Raw genomic sequence first — 18,029 nt, forward strand, 5'->3', positions numbered from 1 at the left:
AACCGGCCTGCAGGCCACGCAGGCCCGACAAAGACGTGGCCAGCCAGGCACAGCGCTCTAGAGTAAAAGGACCACCTGCTGGTGCTGTCCCCAACGGCACAGAAGTGCCCTTCTGTGCGAGCGCCCCGGGGAGGGTGTGACCTTGAGCAAGGTAGCTCCCTGCAGCTGCCGCAGACCCCCGGGGACTGGTCACTGGCTGCTCTCTGCTGACCTCACTCCTCGAAGCCCAGCGGCAATTTCATCTTGAAGGGGCTCCAGAGCAGGGCCGCTCCACGTCTAAGCCAACGCCTAACTCCTAGCACAGTGCCTGAAACTCCTAGCAGGCGGTCAGCGCTTATCGAATGAATGAATGAATGAACATCTGATTGAATCTTGAAGTACGGATAGGATTTGGAGGAGACAAGGCAGAAGTGTGTTCCAGGCACAAGGCACAGTTTGTACAAAGGTAAAAAGGCATGAATAAAAACGAGGCATGTTCCCAAATCGGCAAATACTAAGATAGGGTTAAATCCCCACGCAAGGGAGCAGAGGAATAAGGCTCAAATGGTAAGCAAAGGCCAGTGGACCAGGGCCTTGTAATAAATCACACTTGAATTTTATCCCATCCGCCCAAGGAAGCTTTAAAAGGGTTTCAAGAAGGAGGAGGATGTGATCAGCAGGCTTTAGAAAGATCATTCTGGTGGCCTTTCCCAGGATGGCCAAGGAGGACGAGTTAGGAGGCAGAAGGCCGTTTAGGAGGTGACTTTGACCCGGGCAGGCCTGTGTTCTAAGGCACAGACACTGGAGAGAGAAGCAGGCAGCCTCTGATGTAGTGTCAGGAGGCCAGAAGGGGCCACGGCCACAGCCCGGAACCACCAATACGTAAGCTCGGTCAGTGAAGAATCAATGTCTAAAGAACAAGAAGGTCGGTCAGGGAGGAAAACAGGAAAGATCTGAGTCGTGGGAGCGCAGGCGAGAGAACAGTTCAAGAAGGAAACGGCAAGAGGGTCAAGGCCATTAAGAGGTCAAGTGCAATAAGGCCCAAAGTGCCCGTCCGTGGATTTGCCGTCAGGAGGGCAGGACTCCAGACCCAGCTGGTGCAGTGCGTCCTCCAGCCTGACCTGGGGCTTGGGTTTCAGGGGCCTTCTGGAGAACTCCTTCACCTGTCAACATGCTTCAGTCCAGGGTCTCCCCCAAGTCTGACCACGAGATGCTCTGGACCGTGGGACCCTGGAAGCTTAAGGTCCAGCCATTTCCTTGGAGAGGAGCCCACTGAAGCATCAGGAGTCCCGAGTCCTAGGCCTGTTGCTGCCACTGCTGTGGGGCCGTAAGCCTCAGTTTCTCCCAGGGCGATGGGGCCAGGTGGGCTCTACAATTGCTTCTGTCTGTCGATCCGGACTGCCCAGTGCTCAGGTTCAAAGAGAGTGGCACAGGCAGCCAGCTCTCCAGACCCTCTGACTTGGGAACCCTCGCGGCCTCCACACTGGACCCTGGGTTCCCCCCTCCCAAGTGGCCTATTGTGTGAGCTCAGTTTCCATGGGGACAGAAACCCGGTTGAGAAAGGAGAATGTTTACTTTTTTCACTGAGCTGATGCCCAGGTAAACAGTGTGGTTCCACAAGTGGAGCCCTCGCCCTGCCCTACCCGCTCCAGGAGCATATAAGAAGATACCCGGATGGGCACGTCTCCCACAAGACCACCAGATCCAGAGACAGGGACAGAGCCTCCCTCACCAGCCACCCTCCCACCATGAGCTCGCCATTGCCCTCACCCTGGTCACCCTGACTCTCTTCTGCAGCCCTGGTGAGTGTCCAGAGCCCTCTGCCCCAAGCCGAGCTCAAGAACCCTCCCAATTCTGCTCGGGAGAGGGGACGGCGGCCCACGCCCTCTGTTTAGCTGCCAGGAGAGGCTGGGAAAGCTGGTGCCCAGCCAGGAAGCTGGGTCTAGCGAGCAAACTCATCTTGGGAACTTGGGGAGAGCCCTGAGGCTGAGGCTGTAGGGAAACCTGAAAAGGACCCCATCTTCTATATCCAACAACCCCAGAAAGTGCAAGGAATGGAACAGACTGGAGGAAGGGATGGAGAATATCCCACCGAGATGCAATGACCAGCAGAATAAGAGTAACAAACAAGCTTCTCAAAGCCCAGGCCTGGACACACCCCGAGATGCCAAGAGACCTGGGTGCTGCCTCCAGATTTGGGGTCAACACACCACTCCGGCAGCCAAAGGGGCTGGAAGGAGCCTCGTGGGTTCCAAAGAAACCCAACCCAAGGCAAGGTCTCCCATTCTGCGCAGAGAGGAATATTCTAGAAAGGACTCTTCCCTTTGGGAAACTGCCAACTCAGAATGGAGATTTCTAAACATTTTCTGTCCTCTGCAAAAAAAAAAGGGTTAGGAGTCTCTGAAGAGTTGCAGCTGTCACTAAGAAGAAAGGAATGGGGTGGGGGCGGTGAATCACACCTCCCCAGAAAACCCCTGATCTCTTGGGAGCTGGGTTACTGAACTGTTTTTTACTCTGTATCAGCGACTTTTACTCCTTCTAAAACAAAAGAATTTAAACAAATTCCTGCTAGTTCACTTTCAAAGTTTCCTGACAAGCATGGAGATAAGTTTTATGACCTTGGCGAGGTGGGGGAGTTAGAAAACGAAGACCAAGAGGCAGTGGGAACAACTACGGTGCAGAGACGTCTCTTTTAAAGGGGAAATAACATCATTTGGACTGAAACGTATGTTAATTAGAAGATCTCAATGCCAGGTACAGAGGGCGGTGGCTCAGCAAGACAGGACTGAAATATGTTAGGAAGGGGGGCTGGGATGTGTTGGTATGTTCCTCTGTGTGCACATATAATAATACCGATAATAAGGCCTCACCTTTATTTAGCACTTACAGTATGTCCATCACCGTGCTGAGCCTCGTTCACAGCAACCCTATGAAGTGGGGACATTATCCCCATTTTACAGATGAGAAAACTGAGCTAAAGAAAGATAAAGTAACTTGGCTGATGACACAGTAAGTTGCAAAGCAGGGATGTAAGTTCTGGAGAGGGCCCGACTTGGAATGGCCACTTTGAGTGGGGCCCTGGAGCCCAGGCAGGAGAGTTTGCACACAAGGCAGAAAATTCAAGGACGGGGATTCGAGACTCCGTAGGAAGATGGGCAAAAGCAGGGAGTAGGGGATGGTGGCTCTCCCCACATTCCTGGGGTCAGGGACCTAAAAAGGAGCACAGCCGGAGGCGGGGGAGGGAAAACTCTGGTGAAGGGAACAGGGCAGGGCCAGGAATAGACGCAGAGGTGTGTCTGTGTGTGGATGAGCCCACAAGGCCTGGCGCCCACAGCGGATTCCTCTTCTGGGCCAGGCTCAGGGGCTCATGCTTGGCTGATACAAGTGCCTCCTCCTGCCAGAGCCTGACTTTGTCACGTGTGGCTCAGACCATCACTAACCATCGGTAAGAGGCATATTTCCGGTGGGAGCCAAAACCCTCGAAGGCCTCTTCCCAGCCCCCCGCACGGCACACCAAACAAATCAGATCAGCAGCTTCTATTCTCAGTGCCCTGCCTAGAACTCTATCAGAAAGAGCCAGTAGCACCTTGCCCACTGCAACCCAGGAAGTACAAGGGAGGCTCAGGCAAGCCACAAAAAGCTGGCCGCAACCCAGAAGGCATCCACATGGCGTCAAAGAGCCAACTGCTTGGAGAGCCACCAGGTCTCACATTCAAGGCCGTCGATGAAAGGGCCGCTATCTCTTGCTGACAGGCCCGGCTATGTGCATCTGGGCCAGGCCCAGGCAGGAAGCTGGCCAGCGTAGACAAGGGCCTGGATACACACGCTCTCTCTTTCCTGTGCTGCAGCATCTGCAGAGGTCTGCCTGAACTTTCTACATGTCATTGAAAACCTCTTCACGGGCACGCTTTCCAGCTATGAGGCTGCCCTTGAACCCTTCAGCCCTGAAGAAGACATGAAAAATGCAGGAGCCCAGTTGAAGATGCTGGTGGACACCCCCACCACCACCAGAAGGTCAAGGACGGCATGATAAAGTTCACGGTACAGGCTCCCTCAACTCTCACTGCCCAGCGGGGATTTCCCACATCCCTCAGCTGCAGTGTCAGCTCCCTTTGGGGACCCTTTTCTAATCCACAGAGGAGAGTCACAGGGCAAATGTCCCCAGGGAAGCAGGCGCAGCCATCTTACCTTTTTTAAAGAAGCTTCTGAGGGACTTCCTTGGCGGCCCAGTGGTTAAGACTCGGTGTTTTCACTGCAGGGGGGGGGGGTTCGATCGCTGGCCAGGGAAATGAGATCTTGCATGCCGTACTGTCAAAAAGTAAAAAAAATAATAATAATTAATAAATAAATAAAATAAGAAAATAAAAATAAAGAAGCTTCTGAGAAATAGTCTAAGCTTAGCTCCTCCCAGAAATACCGACCCTCTTAGGTGACATTAAAGTTTCTGGCTCTGGCTTTGACGTTCATTCACTATTTTTTTATTTTATTTATTTATTATTTATTTATTTATTTTTTTTAACATCTTTATTGGAGTATAATTGTTTTACAATAGTGTGTCAGTTTTTCCTTCATTCACTATTGTATTGGGTTTTTTGTTTGTTTGCTTTCGGACAAAAAAATCAAAAGCCCGCACTGTGCTTAGGATTTAGAAGCTGAGGATCTCCACCTGCCGAGGCCCTTGCCACTGCCCGGATGTTTCCTCCACTCCATCCCCACCAGCCCTGCCTGGCTCCCTGCAATAAAGTACAAGTATCACATCTCTGTGTCCCCATCTCTTTTTTATTCACCTGCTAGAGTAAGAAGGTGTCGCTGCTGGGGTAGGTTTCGAGCAAAAAAAAAAAAGCAGCGGCCATGGAAACACATCCCCAAGGGGCCCAGGCCCTGTCTCACTTCCGGTCCGCAGGTGGCCAGACCAGCTTCTAGCACATACTCCCTTCCATGGGCAGAGAGCTGGCCTGGAAACATTCCCAGGGCCTTGCTCAAACTTGACCTATGGGGGAAGGCGGGGGTGGGGGTGGGGGCGGTTAGACAGGGTGGCAGCTGACCTCAGGCTGACCCCCCTAACACCCATTTAATAATGAAATTAAGTGCTCTGTTTCTTCCAGACCCTTTGGGATCCCACTCTTGGGTGGAAAAAGAAATATTTCAGGTGATTATGCAACCCAGGCATGCCTGCAGACAAAGATGGAGCTTTCCAGAGAGTTCTGTCTCCCAAAGATAAATGGCGGACGTTTCAAGCACTTTGACAGAGCAGTAGGGTGCTATGAGGGGCTGAGTGGCCCTGTGACAGTCCTGCAAATCACACCGAGCACACGACTGACTGACACCCTCCACCTACAGAAGGATCAGATTCCTAAGAAACTTAGGAAGCAAAGACTGGCGGGAGGAACGGACTCGATTCCTTGATTAGGAATCTAGGGTCCTTGGGGGTGATTTCAAGCAGCAATAGACTCTGAAGGGCGTCCCCAGATAAAGCAGGTTGTTTTGCTCACTTCATATTTGCTACCTGAAATTATTTGTCAAACTATTTTTTAAAGCCAAACCCGTCTACTCATGCATATTCTAGATCCTTTATCAGTCTTCCTTGTTAGCACACCCTATTTCCAGGCTGAAACTGCAGAGGCCTATGTGTCAAACTGTCCACGCACGTCAGTCTCTGCCCAGAAGAGGAGGCTGGGGGTTGGGTGGGTCGGGCCAGGCTGCTCCCAGCCAACTTTCACGCCACCCCCTTTTTTTGTGGCGAAGGAGTCTTCAGGCGTGAAATCAATCCCTGGGTATTTACCGGCACTTTCCATGTGTTCATAGTGGTGCTGGGCGCTCTGAGGAACCCGGGAGCAGATTTCATAACCCGACAAATATGCATGAAGCCCTTGCTCAGCGCCAGAACCACACTGAGGCCCAAGTAGAACAGAGTGAAGAAAACAGGGGCCTCTGCTCTCAAGGAGAGGGCAATCTAGCAGGGAAGATGGTCAGCGCCCTGCAAATCAACAAGGAAACAAATAGACAGATAGACAGAACTCTGATAAAAGCATAAAGGAAATACAGAGAGTGATGTAAGCAAGAGTAGCACGGACAGGCCAGCCCAGGAGCCCCCCCCGCTGAGGGTCTGAACAGGGGTGGGAGGAATTCAGGAGATGGGGGGAGGCGGACAGAGCATTGCAGGCAGAGGGTGAAGCAAGAGGGAAGAGGGGAGGCTGCCCGGGCTTCTTCCCGAGCCCCTGCCCTTCTTGAGGCCCCACTGAGCCCTGCCCTTGGACCCCAGGAGAAAATTCAGAACCTTCTAAAGGGAGCTCCCTGGTGGCCTAGTGGTTAGGATTCTGGGCTTTCACCAACAGGGCCCAGCTTCAACCCCTGTTGGGGAACTGAGATCCTGCAAGCTGTGTGGTGCAGCGAAAATATAAATTAAAAAGGAAGGAAAGAACTTTACCTCCAGGTTTCTATCACCTGCCACCAAAACAGCCCAGACCTCTTCCCCTTATATCCTACCCGTCTACCCAACATCTCAAACTCCTCTTGCCCAACAGAAGTCTGATTCCCTACCACCCCACCCCATCTCTTTCCAATCTCTGTAAATTCTATCCCTAGCCACCCAGTTGCTCTGGCCTGAAGTCCAAGGGCCATCCCCGGCCCTTCCCTCTCCAGCACTGTCACGTCCAGCCAAGCAGGTTACCTCCAAAGCACCTCTGGGAAGTGTCTCCATGTCCACAGAGCCACCCTGGGCCACACCACCCGTTCCTCTGCCACACAGCCTTGGGGAGGGGAGCCTCCTAACTGGCTCCCAGCTCACACTCTAGCCCCCCTGCAGTCCACACTCCACACTGAGGCCAAAATAGTTTTTATCAAATGAAAACCCCCTGCCTGGACCACTCCCCCCACCCCAACCAAGTAAAGCCCTTCAAAGCTTCCCAGCACTTTTCTCATAAACTCCAAACGTAGAATGTGCTCATCACTGGCTCTCATCTCCCACCCTCCTTCCCACTGCTAACTCCATCTCTGCGGTCCACTCCTCTGGCCTTTAGTTTTTTTAAGAACCAAGCCACCAAGCCCCTTCCTACCTCAGGGCCTTTACACAGGCCACACAGCATAAGCTGCTCAAAAACTATTGATGCTTGCTGTAAAAATTCCCCCTAGGGACTTCCCTGGAGGTCCAGTGGTTAAGACTCTGGGCTTCCAATGAAGGGTGTGCGGGTCCCATTCCTTAGTTCCATCCCCTTAGGGGGAGCTAAGATCCCACTTGCCTCCTGGTGCGGGGGAGGGGGGGATTCGCCCGAGAGCAAAATGGGCAAAGGCTAGAACTCGTCCTAAAGATGGGTCCCATGTGGATATAAATATCCCCCAAACATCCCCTGTCCCTGTGGCAAATGGTCCCTGTCCAGGCCACAGCATCCCCAGCAATTGAATGCAAGTGGAGGACGCGCACAGGGGAAGCGGGAATGGAGAGGGCATAAGCGGAGAGCACGCAAGGAGAGGTCTGAAGAGAGAGAGAAACCCCTTCCGTCCGGATTTTTCCAAGAAGCAACGTGGTCCCATGGGGACGCGCCTTCCCCGCCCTCAGCGGCCGGTGCCGCCGAGGCCACTGGGGGGCAGTGTCGACCAAGGTGTCCAGGAGCGGACGCGCTGGTCCGGCCCCGGAGCTTCTGAGCCCTGCGGCTCCACACAGCCCGGCTCACTCCGCGGGACAGATGATGTAGCACAGTTCCTTTCTAGGGATCTTTTACCATCTTTGATTGCTTTAATTTGATTTTTCAGGGGTTTTTTCATCAGAATTCTGAGGAAAAGCAAGGGCAGTCACACAAAGTTGCTGCCCGCTGAACCCTGCCAGTGATGTGTCAGCACTTTGGGAATTAGTAATAATTCCATTCCCAAACAATTCCAAGGGCGAGTCCAACGGAATCTGCAACGATGGCCCCGGAGGTACAGAGGACCACGGGGGCGCTGGTGGAGCTGACCTGTGACCTCCATCACCCCATTTTTCAAGTCTCAAGTAACCTGACAATTTCTTTTATCGATCGCTTACTCGCTGGCAGGCATTTTTGCAATTTCTTGTTTATTCCTCACACAACCCGGATTCCAGAGCCCAGGCCCCAACCCCTGCCCTACAGAGAATAGGATCCCAGACGCAGGAATTTCCTGAGCTAATAATCGGAGTGATACCGCTGAGAAATGTCCACCCACCCTGCCCCCAAACACACACGTGTGTGCATGCTTGTGCAGACACACACACACAAACCGTAAAGCCATTGCACCCCTCCCTCATTGTCTGCCACAAAAGAGGGCCTGTGACTGTAAAAGTTCCAGAGCAGGTCAGGGGGATTGGCAAATCCAGAAGATTCTTGGTAGAGGGTGGGGCCTTGGTGAGGGGCCTCCTGCCTCCCCCCTCCTCCCACACTTCCTCACTGCCGAGTCCCCGGGGCTCCTCTGAGCCATCCACCTAGATGAGTATTGTTCAAACAGATAAGGATCCAGGGTCATAAAAGGTTCAGAATTTTAATTACCTAGTCACAACTGGGGAAATATTTACCTAGGGCAAATACAACAGGTATCTCAGGATAAAAGGGAGCCTCCACCTCAAAGGAGCTGCAGAGGTAGGCGATGCAAAGAATGTGAGCTGTCAGCACACAGAAATGTACATTTAGTTTTAAAGAGCAGAGGCAAAGATGAACTGATCACAGCCTCAGAGAGAGCACGTATCTGTGTGACACATGTGGCCAGAAAGCAGAAGGAGATTAGAGAAATGAAGGTGTGTCACTGGGTTCTTTTTTGTCTTTTTTTTTTTTTTTTCCTGGCCTACGTTATAGCACGAGTCTACAAACTACGGCTGGCAGGCCACACTCAAGCCACGGCTTATTTTTGAACAGACCTCAAGCTAAGGATGATTTGTACCTTTGAAGAAGGAGGAGGAGGAGAAAAAGTGTGTCCAGCCCTGGATCATATAAATATATAATTATAGAATCAGCCTTTTTCACTATGAATCTGCCAAACTCTAAAACACAAGGAGGCCAATGTATGAATATAAGCTTCCTGCATTTGAGAAGTATTAACGCACAAACTGTGTACAGAAAAAAATGTAAGATGCATCTCAATAAAGCCAAAAAAAAGATTAAAAACAAGAAATGTATTTTTAGCACTATATTACTTTTAGCATTTTTTAGCATTCAATACCTCTGAGGAGCCCAGGGGAAAGACCACATTTTTTTCTTGATCACGTTGTCAATGAAACCATGAATCTGGGTGAAATTGATCTTTGAAAAGTATATTACTCCCGCAGTCTGCCACCAAAGGGACATTTACTCTTTTATTTTTAAAAATAAATTTATTTATTTATTTTTATTTGTTTATTTTTGGCTGCACTGGGTCTCCGTTGCTGCGTGCGGGCTTTCTCTAGTTGCGGCGAGCAGGGGCTACTCTTCCTTGCGGTGTGCGGGTTTCCCATTGCGGTGTCTTCTCTTGTTGCGGAGCACGGGCTCTAGGCACGCGGGCTTCAGTAGTTGGGGCACGCAGGCTCCGTAGTGTGGCTCGCGGGCTCTAGAGTGCAGGCTCAGTAGTTGTGGCACACGGGCTTAGTTGCTCCACGGCTTGTGGGATCTTCTGGGACCGGGGCTCGAACCCGTGTCTCCTGCATTGGCATGCAGATTCTTAACCACTGTGCCACCGGGGAAGCCCGGAACATTTACTCTTGAAGAAAGCTAAAGATATATGTATGCATATAGCTGATTCACTTTTTTATACAGCAGAAACTAACACAACATTGTAAAGCAATTATACTCCAATAAAGATGTTAAAAAAAAAAAAAAGCTAAAGAGGAGTGGTCATTACCAAACATTGCCACCATGTTGCAAAATCCAAAGAATTGCCCTTGCTATGTCAATGCCTAAATTGATGGATCAGTAGGAAAGCTGCAGTTTTACACCCTCAACATGTGAGTGGATTGATGTTAGCCAGGCAGAAAAATCTATAAATGATTCACAAGGCAGGAAGAGGAAGTGAAACCAACCCTTACCAACTTTATGAAGATGATGAGGATAAAATGATGTCTAGTTTATGCCTAATGCCAGCGTGCTGTTTGCGAATGCCAGGGGATTTGTGGGTAGTAATTCAACGCAGGGTGATTGCTGTTCAGAATGACTTCAGACAAATGATAAAGAAAACCTTGATTGATGAGGAAGGGGCCACACAAACGATGCCTTCTGCAACGTGCAATTAGGGAACGTTCCTCCCAGGCACTTAGGGAACACACCAGAGGGCATGTGGAAACAATGTGAGCATGAATCATTAGGAGTTAGCCACCCAATGGATTTCTGTGAGCAAACTAAAATTATAAAGCTATAGTACATGAGAATATAAATAAATCTGAAAATAGATTCAGCTTAGCAAGCACGGTCGCCAGCATCAGAATGGATAAACCAGGCATTTGGAACTCAGATTTGTCCCGCATCAAGTGAATGGATTCCTAGCCTATGACAGTAGCCTAGATAACTCCAAAAATATCTAAAGTTATGTGCCTGCAGCACCCAAGCATCCTGTGTGACTGCGAGACACATAGCTACACAGAGACGTTTAAAATTCCCTCTTATGGCCCTGATGACACATGTAGATACTCCTTCAGCTCTGGGACAGGATGGAGATGCTGGTCAGGGACTCCCTGGGAGAGATAAGATGAGGGCCAGGCCTCAGGGCACTGGGGCCAGAGGAAGGATCTCTTGACCTCTGACCCCATGCGTCCATCGGTCTCTGAGTCCGTCTCTTCTCAATTTACCTTGAATGTGTCCCCTTCTCCCTACTCTGATTCCAGTAGCAGGTCTTTACCATCTGTGGCCTGGAGTATTGCAAATAGCCTCTAACCTAGTTTCCTATGGCTCCTATAACAAATCACCACAAACTTAATGGCTTTTTAAAAAAATTCACATTTATTATCTTACAGATCTGGAGGTCAGAAATTCAAAATGATTCCACTGAACTAAAAATCAAAGTGTTGGCAGCCTGTGTTCCTTCCGGAGGCTCTAAGGGAGAGTCTGTTTCCTTGTTTTTTCAGTTTCTAGAGGCCACCTTCATTCGTTGGCTCGTGGCCCCTTCTCTCACCTTCAAAGTCAGCAGTGCAGCCTCCTCTTCTGCCTTTGGCCTCCTCTTCTGCCTCTGGCCTCCTCTTCTGCCTCCTTCTCCCATGTGGAAGGACCCTTGTGACTGCACTGGGCCCACCCCAGTAATCCAAGATGATCTCTTTATCTCAGCATCAGCTGATTAGCAACCTTCATTTCCCTTTGCTAACAGGCTCCTACAGGATAAATTCCAGACTCTTCGCCTGGCCCAGGAGGCCCTCCTGAGAGCCTGGTCCTCCCCGGTGCTCTGGACTCAAATCCTGCTGCTTCCCCCACCTACGCTGTGGGTATAGCAGTGGACAAGGTTTGGAAATAAGATTGCCCTCCAGGAAATGCAAATCAAAACTACAATGAGGTATCACTTCACACCAGTCAGAATGGCCATCATCAAAAAATCTACAAACAATAAATGCTGGAGAGGGTGTAGAGAAAAAGAAACCCTCTTGCACTGTTAGTGGGAATGTAAATTGATACAGCCACTATGGAGAACAGTATGGAGGTTCCTTAAAAAACTAAAAATAGAACTACCATACGACCCAGCAATCCCACTACTGGGCATATGCCCTGAGAAAACCATAATTCAAAAAGAGTCATGTACCACAATGTTCATTGCAGCTCTATTTACAATAGCCAGGACATGGAAGCAACCTAAGTGTCCATCGACAGATGAATGGATAAAGAAGATGTGGCACATATATACAATGGAATATTACTCGGCCATAAAAAGAAACAAAACTGAGTTATTTGTAGTGAGGTGGATGGACCTAGAGTCTGTCATACAGAGTGAAGTAAGTCAGAAAGAGAAAAACCAATACCATATGCTAACACATATATATGGAATCTAAAAACAAAAAAGGTTCTGAAGAACCTAGGGGCAGGACAGGAATAAAGACACAGACGTCGAGAATGGACTTGAGGACATAGGGAGGGTGAAGGGTAAGCTGGGACGAAGTGAGAGAGTGGCATGGACATACATACACTACCAAATGTAAAATAGATAGCTAGTGGGAAGCAGCTGCATAGCACAGGGAGATCAGCTCGGTGCTTTGTGACCACCTAGAGAGGTGGGATAGGGAGGGTGGGAGGGAGGGAGACGCAAGAGGGAGGAGATATGGGGATACATGTATATGTATAGCTGATTCACTTTATTATAAAGCAGAAACTAACACACCATTGTAAAGCAATTATACTCCAATAAAGATGTTTAAAAAAAAAAAAGATTGCCCTCCAGGTTAGGCTGGTAAATTCACAGATGGTACATGGGGTGAGCTATCTATGGGAATGAACCAAGAGATTGTCTCTAACTAGGAGAAAAGAATGTAGCCACATCCTACACTCCAGCAAGGTGATGAGGCAGTCATCTGGGGGGCAGGACCAGAATCTGGGGGTCGTGTAGGACATGGAAATCTAACCTGATATCCTGTGCCAAAGAGGAGGGGACGGATAGCAGTGCAAGGGAGGCACAGAGGTCCTTAGCAGGGAGAAAAAGCAATGGAAGAACACTTACTGGTTTTAAGTCTGTGCTCACTTCCCGACCTTCCTGACGCTCGTCCACAGGGGAGGATACGCCGTCTGGTCCACTAGCCTCTGATCGATTAATCCACCAACGTGCTTCTCATTGAAGCTCTCCGTGTGGATGCTCAGTTAGTGTGCAGCCGCCTTTGGGACATGGAACCCTCCTCATTGTGTCCCTCAGGCAGGTCCTGATGCCACAGAACCACAAGGCAGACCTGGGCAGTGCCATCTAGGGACAACCAGGACCCACTTCTCATCTGTCTCCTGCCAGCCCAGAGAAGGGAGAGCAAAGGGTCAATCTCCTGATGCCACCTGCCCAGAACAGACCATCTTCCTGGCGGGCAGACCTCCTTCCTCGGGTGACATTTCCCTGCGTTACCATGAGGCACACACATTAATATTTTAAGAGGCAACAAACCCATGCTGTTCCAACCTCCACAGACTATAATGTTTCCCCTTCCCAAAGTCACTGAAGACCCAAGCTCCATCCTCCGTGCCCTATGCAATGTTTGGGACACAGCTCTACTAAAAAAAAAAAAAAAAATTCATTATTTATCTAAAATTCAAACTTAAGGACTTCCCTGTGGTCCAGCAGTTAAGACTCTGATCTCCCAAGCAGGGGGTCTGGGTTTGATCCCTGATCAGGGAACTAGATTCCACATTCCACAACTAAAGATCCCGCATGCCACAACGAAGACCCAGTGCAGTCAAATAAATATATATATATATTTAAAAACCTAAAAAAAATTCAAATTTAACCTGACATCTTGTATTATCATCTGGTAAATCTGGCAACCTTAAGATTCCTTCAAGACTCAGCTCCTAGGCTCTTCCTCTAGTGGCTAAGTTAAGACCCATCTGGAAACTAAGACAGTAGATTAAGTACATTACAGGACTGGAGAGCCTTTTTATTCCATCTCTCTACTTCCCGGTGGGACCACATCAATAACCAAGTGGTCCCAGGGAGATAACCCTGACTCCCAAAGATCTGCCATCGCTCTATGGCCAACCCATTGGAGGAAGGCAAGCACTTCGTGGGCAGGAAGTTCTAACCAAAGTCAACGCATTCCCAAAAGTTAGAAGCTCATTGTTTTCCATTGCTCCCTTCTTAATTCTTGTTTCTCATAAATATGAGATCAGCTTATGAAACTGGATTCTTTGAAACCACAAATCTATCTGAAATGTATTTATTTCACGATCAATAAATTTCAAGACCTGATTATTTTGCAATTATATTGATGCTGAAAATGTTAAATGTTAACCAGGTAACCAAAAATTTATCTTTCGATATCTCACACCGTAGACAAGAATTTCAGACTGTACCCCAGTGACCGGAAACTTTGAAAAATCCTTTGCCTGGGAATTCCCTCGCTGTCCAGTGGTTAGACTGCAGGGGGTACGGGTTCCATCCCTGGTGGGGAAACTTAAGATCCCGCCTGCTGCGCAGTGAGGAAAAAAAAAAAAAAAGAAGAAGAAAAGAAAAGAAAAATCCTTTGCCTAAAGAAGCGTATTGACTGACATGTTGAAAATAGCGGTTTTACTTCTGTAGACTAATAAAGAAGGAAGAGAAAGGAGGGAGAGAGGGAGGGGAGAAAGAAGGGAGAGGAAGGAGAGAAGAAGTTGATGTTCTCTCTGGCTCCTCATCATCTGGGGGCGGAAGTCAAATACTGACTCTGAAAAACAGTGTCAGAAAGTCGCTGCCTGTAGCCAACGCTCCCAGTAATTTTAACAACGCCAGGGAAGGGAGTAGTGAAAACCACTAACACTGACCCAGCACAGATGCTTGATGGATGTTTACTGAGTGAATAAGTGAAGGACCATCACCTGAGCCCCATCGTTGCCAAAACCCACTCTGGTTACAAACCCGGTTCCCTTAGAAGTGAAGAAACGCACCGAGAAGAACTGGTGCAGCAGCCCTCGGTCCAGAGACGGCTGGGACTCTAAAAGCCACCTGGTGGAAGGTATCCCTTTAACTGCAGGTGTTTGTTTCCTTTGGCACAGTGATATGTAATTTCCCATTTTTAGAACAATGCTCCCAAGAGCGGTCACAAAAACAACCTTCGGAGGGGGCGGGTTTCTTCCTGGCCAGGCTACAGCTCTGTAAAATAACAAAGGGATTTTTATTCAAAACACTGTTTGCATCTCTCCATAAAATCAGGAGGCCTTTTGTTAACTTTTCACAGGCTGAATAAAAAAGGTGCCCCCACCCCTTGGAAGAGCACCTCAACAAACTCTTACTTTGGGGAGGGGTCGATTTGGAAACGATTCCGCTGTGGGATCCGTTTGGGTCTTGACACGCCTCCCTCTGTGGGTTCCCGTGTGGCAAGGGTGGAAAGGAAGCTTGTAGAAAGCCAGTGTCTGTCCTTCGGGTGTCCTGTGCAAGTCTGAGGCCAGAAGAGGACAGTGTGTTCTTGAGAATGTGCCAACAGCAGGCCGAAGGAGGTGAGGAACCAGGGCGAGATGAGATGCACGCCCTCTGGTCTTAGCCATGAAGGAATCCGTTTCATCATCATCTCCAAACTGACTTCCTCCCTACTTCGTAAACTCAGAAGGGTGGCTCCCAGATTTGAGGAGTCCTTCCCCCGCCTTCCCTATCTACCTGCAACTCCCTTCCATCCCACCACCTCCACCCCGAGGTACACCCAACTCATCTCCACCTGGACCCGCACTTTTCTCTCCTCGCTGGCCTCCTGACCGAGTCGATCTCACCTCCCATGTGGGCGTGCACGTCCCGGCTTCCTCGTACACCTCCCTACTCAAAAATGTTCCACGACTCCAGGTCCTATAGAAAATGTCCAGATTTCTTTGTGGGACCTCATCTGGAGCCAACTTGATCTTCCACAAGTTCCAACATAAATCTTAGGTGCCCACCAAAATGGAGGGCTCACAATTCCCCAGCCCCCACCTCCTCTAGGTCCCACCTCCTCCCCGTCCCCCAACTTAGAATGACCTTCCTGGTCCTCTCTCTGGGACTAAACCCTACCCGTTTTTGAAGATCCACACAAATAATACCGTCTCGCTGACCGATCTACTTGAAAATGACCTCCCTTGCCTCTCCCTCGCTGAAGCACTGAGATTCTGCCCCCTTCCTTCTGCATCCCCACTCTCTGGAGAAATCATGAGCATAACTTTTTTTTTTTTCAAACATGTGTTGAACGTTTAGAGGAGCAAAGTGCTAAGTGTTTTTAAGAGGGTCGGGGGACCTCCCTGGTGGCCCAGTGGTTAAGACTCCGAGCTTCCAATGCAGGGAGCGCAGATTTGATCCCTGGTTGGGGAACTAAGATTCCACATGCTGGCGCGGCGCAGCCAACAAATTTTAAATAATAATAATAATAAGAGGGTTGGAAGGAATTGGACATCAATAAAGGAAAAGCCCTGACATTTCTACGTCACCCCTTTCTGAGCACTTGCTATGGGGCTGGCACTGAGCTGAGCATTTCTGACGTAGGACCTCATTTTACCCTTACAATGAGACTATAAGGTAAGTACCACTGTCCCCTTTGTACAGACAAGGAAACAAGGGCTTTGAGAAATTAACTTCCTGAGAGCCTCACCGTTTAAGGGGAGCAGAGCTGGCGTTCAAGCTTGGCTCACAACCTTGACTGCTATAGCCAATACTCAGTGCCTCATTCTCAGAGAATTTACAACACAGAACGATTAAAATGAACGGGTTGGGTAGGAAACCATGAGTTATTCTTCTGATTGGAGCAAATTCATGGAAAGGATGCATAAAGGGGATTTTTTTTTTTTTAAAGAAGGTAGAGGGGTTTGAGTTCCTGGAATATCAGGATACACGAAGTTCTCTTTAAAATATGGTATCTAAGGCTTCTGTGTTTGGGGGGACTAGCAGGCAAGACAGAGAGGTGTTTTTTTTTTTTTTTTTTTTTTTTTTTTGCGGTACGCGGGCCTCTCACTGTTGTGGCCTCTCCCGTTGCGGAGCACAGGTTTCGGACGCGCAGGCTCAGCGGCCATGGCTCAGCCGCTCCGCGGCATGTGGGATCTTCCCGGACCGGGGCACGAACCCGTGTCCCCTGTATCGGCAGGCGGACTCCCAACCACTGCGCCACCAGGGAAGCCCGACAGATAGCTTTGATGGTGAACCAAGAATCCCTCTGAGATCCCAAGCCGAGCGGCAAGAGCTTGGATTGTGGAGCTCAAGTCCTGGCCCCTGCACCTACTAGCTGTGAGTCTCAGACAAGCTAGTGAACCTCTCTAAGCCTCAGTTTCCTCACGTGTGAAATGAGAATAATACCTGGCCGACAGGTGAGTTTGGGTGGATGAAGTGAAATAATCTGTATAAAGCACCTGGCACGTATGAGGTATTCAATAAATTATTATTGTTGTTCACTTAAGAATCTGCATATTTTCATTTTTTTTAATCGAAGCATAACATATATAAAGTACATAAAACACAGCTTGATAATTATTTACATTTATATGCATGTATATACCCACCACCCCAGTCCAGATATAGACTATTTCTGCACCCCAAAAAGTTCCCCCTTGCACCATCTCAATCCATATGCCCACCAGCTACGACCATGATTTGACTCATAGTTTTGCTTTGCCTCTTCTTGAACTTCATATGAATGGACTCAGACACTGTGCATGCTGTCATGGTTGTGTGTGTAGCACTCCATTGTATGAATATACCACAATCTTTGTCCCATCTTCTGTGGATGGGATTTGGAGACAACTCCTTTGAACATTCTTTTTTTTTTTTTTTTTTTTAATCTTTTGTCCGCACCACATGGCATGCAGGATCTTAGTTCCCCGACTAGGGATCGAACCTGTACCCCCTGCAGCGGAAGCACAAAGTCCTAACCACTGGACCGCCAGGGAATTTCTCCTTTGAACACTTTGTACATATCTTTTTGTCAGCTCAGGCACTGGGTATGTGTGCCTGTGAATGGAATTACTGGGTTCTAGAGTGGGAAAGCTTTAGCTTTACTAGAATCTGCCAAACAATTTTCCTGAGCGGCTGTGCCATTTCTACGTCCCACACAGCAAAGCATGAGGGTTCCAGTGGCTCCTTATCTTCAGTGACGCCTGGTGCTTGCTCTTATACTAGCCATTCTGGTGGCTGTGTAGTGGTAGCTTCCTGTGGTTTTAATTTGCATTTTCCTGATGAGTAATGATGTTGAGCACCTTTTCATAGTTTATTTGACCATCTGGATACGCTCTTTTGTGAGTGTCTGTAAGGTTTTTGCACAGTTTTTATTGGGTCATTCGCCTTTTTCTTACTGATTTATAGTGGCTCTTCCTTCACTCTGGAAATGAATACTTTGCCAGTTATATGTATTGCAGACATCTTCTTCTGAGACTGAGACTCACCTTTTCATGTTTTGTTTTGGTTTGGTTTTTTTGCGGTACGAGGGCCTCTCACTGTTGTGGCCTCTCCCGCTGCAGAGCACAGGCTCCGGACGCGCAGGCTCAGCG

At 49.0% G+C, this 18,029-nt stretch overlaps 1 protein-coding gene across 6 annotated transcripts in view; it reads right to left on the reverse strand.

Annotated features, from left to right (window-relative positions):
- AHNAK (AHNAK nucleoprotein) overlaps positions 1 to 18,029 on the reverse strand; it is a 113,297-nt gene that overhangs the window by 13,575 nt on the left and 81,693 nt on the right. For 2 of the 6 annotated variants that reach the window (XR_010841266.1, XR_010841264.1), the window contains exon 6: positions 4,168 to 4,287. Coding sequence is in view for 1 of the 6 variants with exons in the window: in XM_067037405.1 (XP_066893506.1) it covers positions 9,616 to 9,665 (50 nt within the window). In the remaining 5 variants the exon portion in view is untranslated. Of the gene's footprint in view, positions 1 to 3,684; positions 3,924 to 4,167; positions 4,288 to 5,761; positions 5,957 to 9,322; positions 9,666 to 12,582; positions 14,689 to 14,828; positions 14,975 to 18,029 lie in introns of those variants that run through there. The other 4 variants (XR_010841263.1, XR_010841267.1, XR_010841265.1 and 1 more) reach the window with 4 other exon arrangements.

Source organism: Kogia breviceps, chromosome 7 (genome assembly GCF_026419965.1).
Source record: "Kogia breviceps isolate mKogBre1 chromosome 7, mKogBre1 haplotype 1, whole genome shotgun sequence".
Lineage (NCBI taxonomy): Eukaryota > Metazoa > Chordata > Mammalia > Artiodactyla > Physeteridae > Kogia > Kogia breviceps.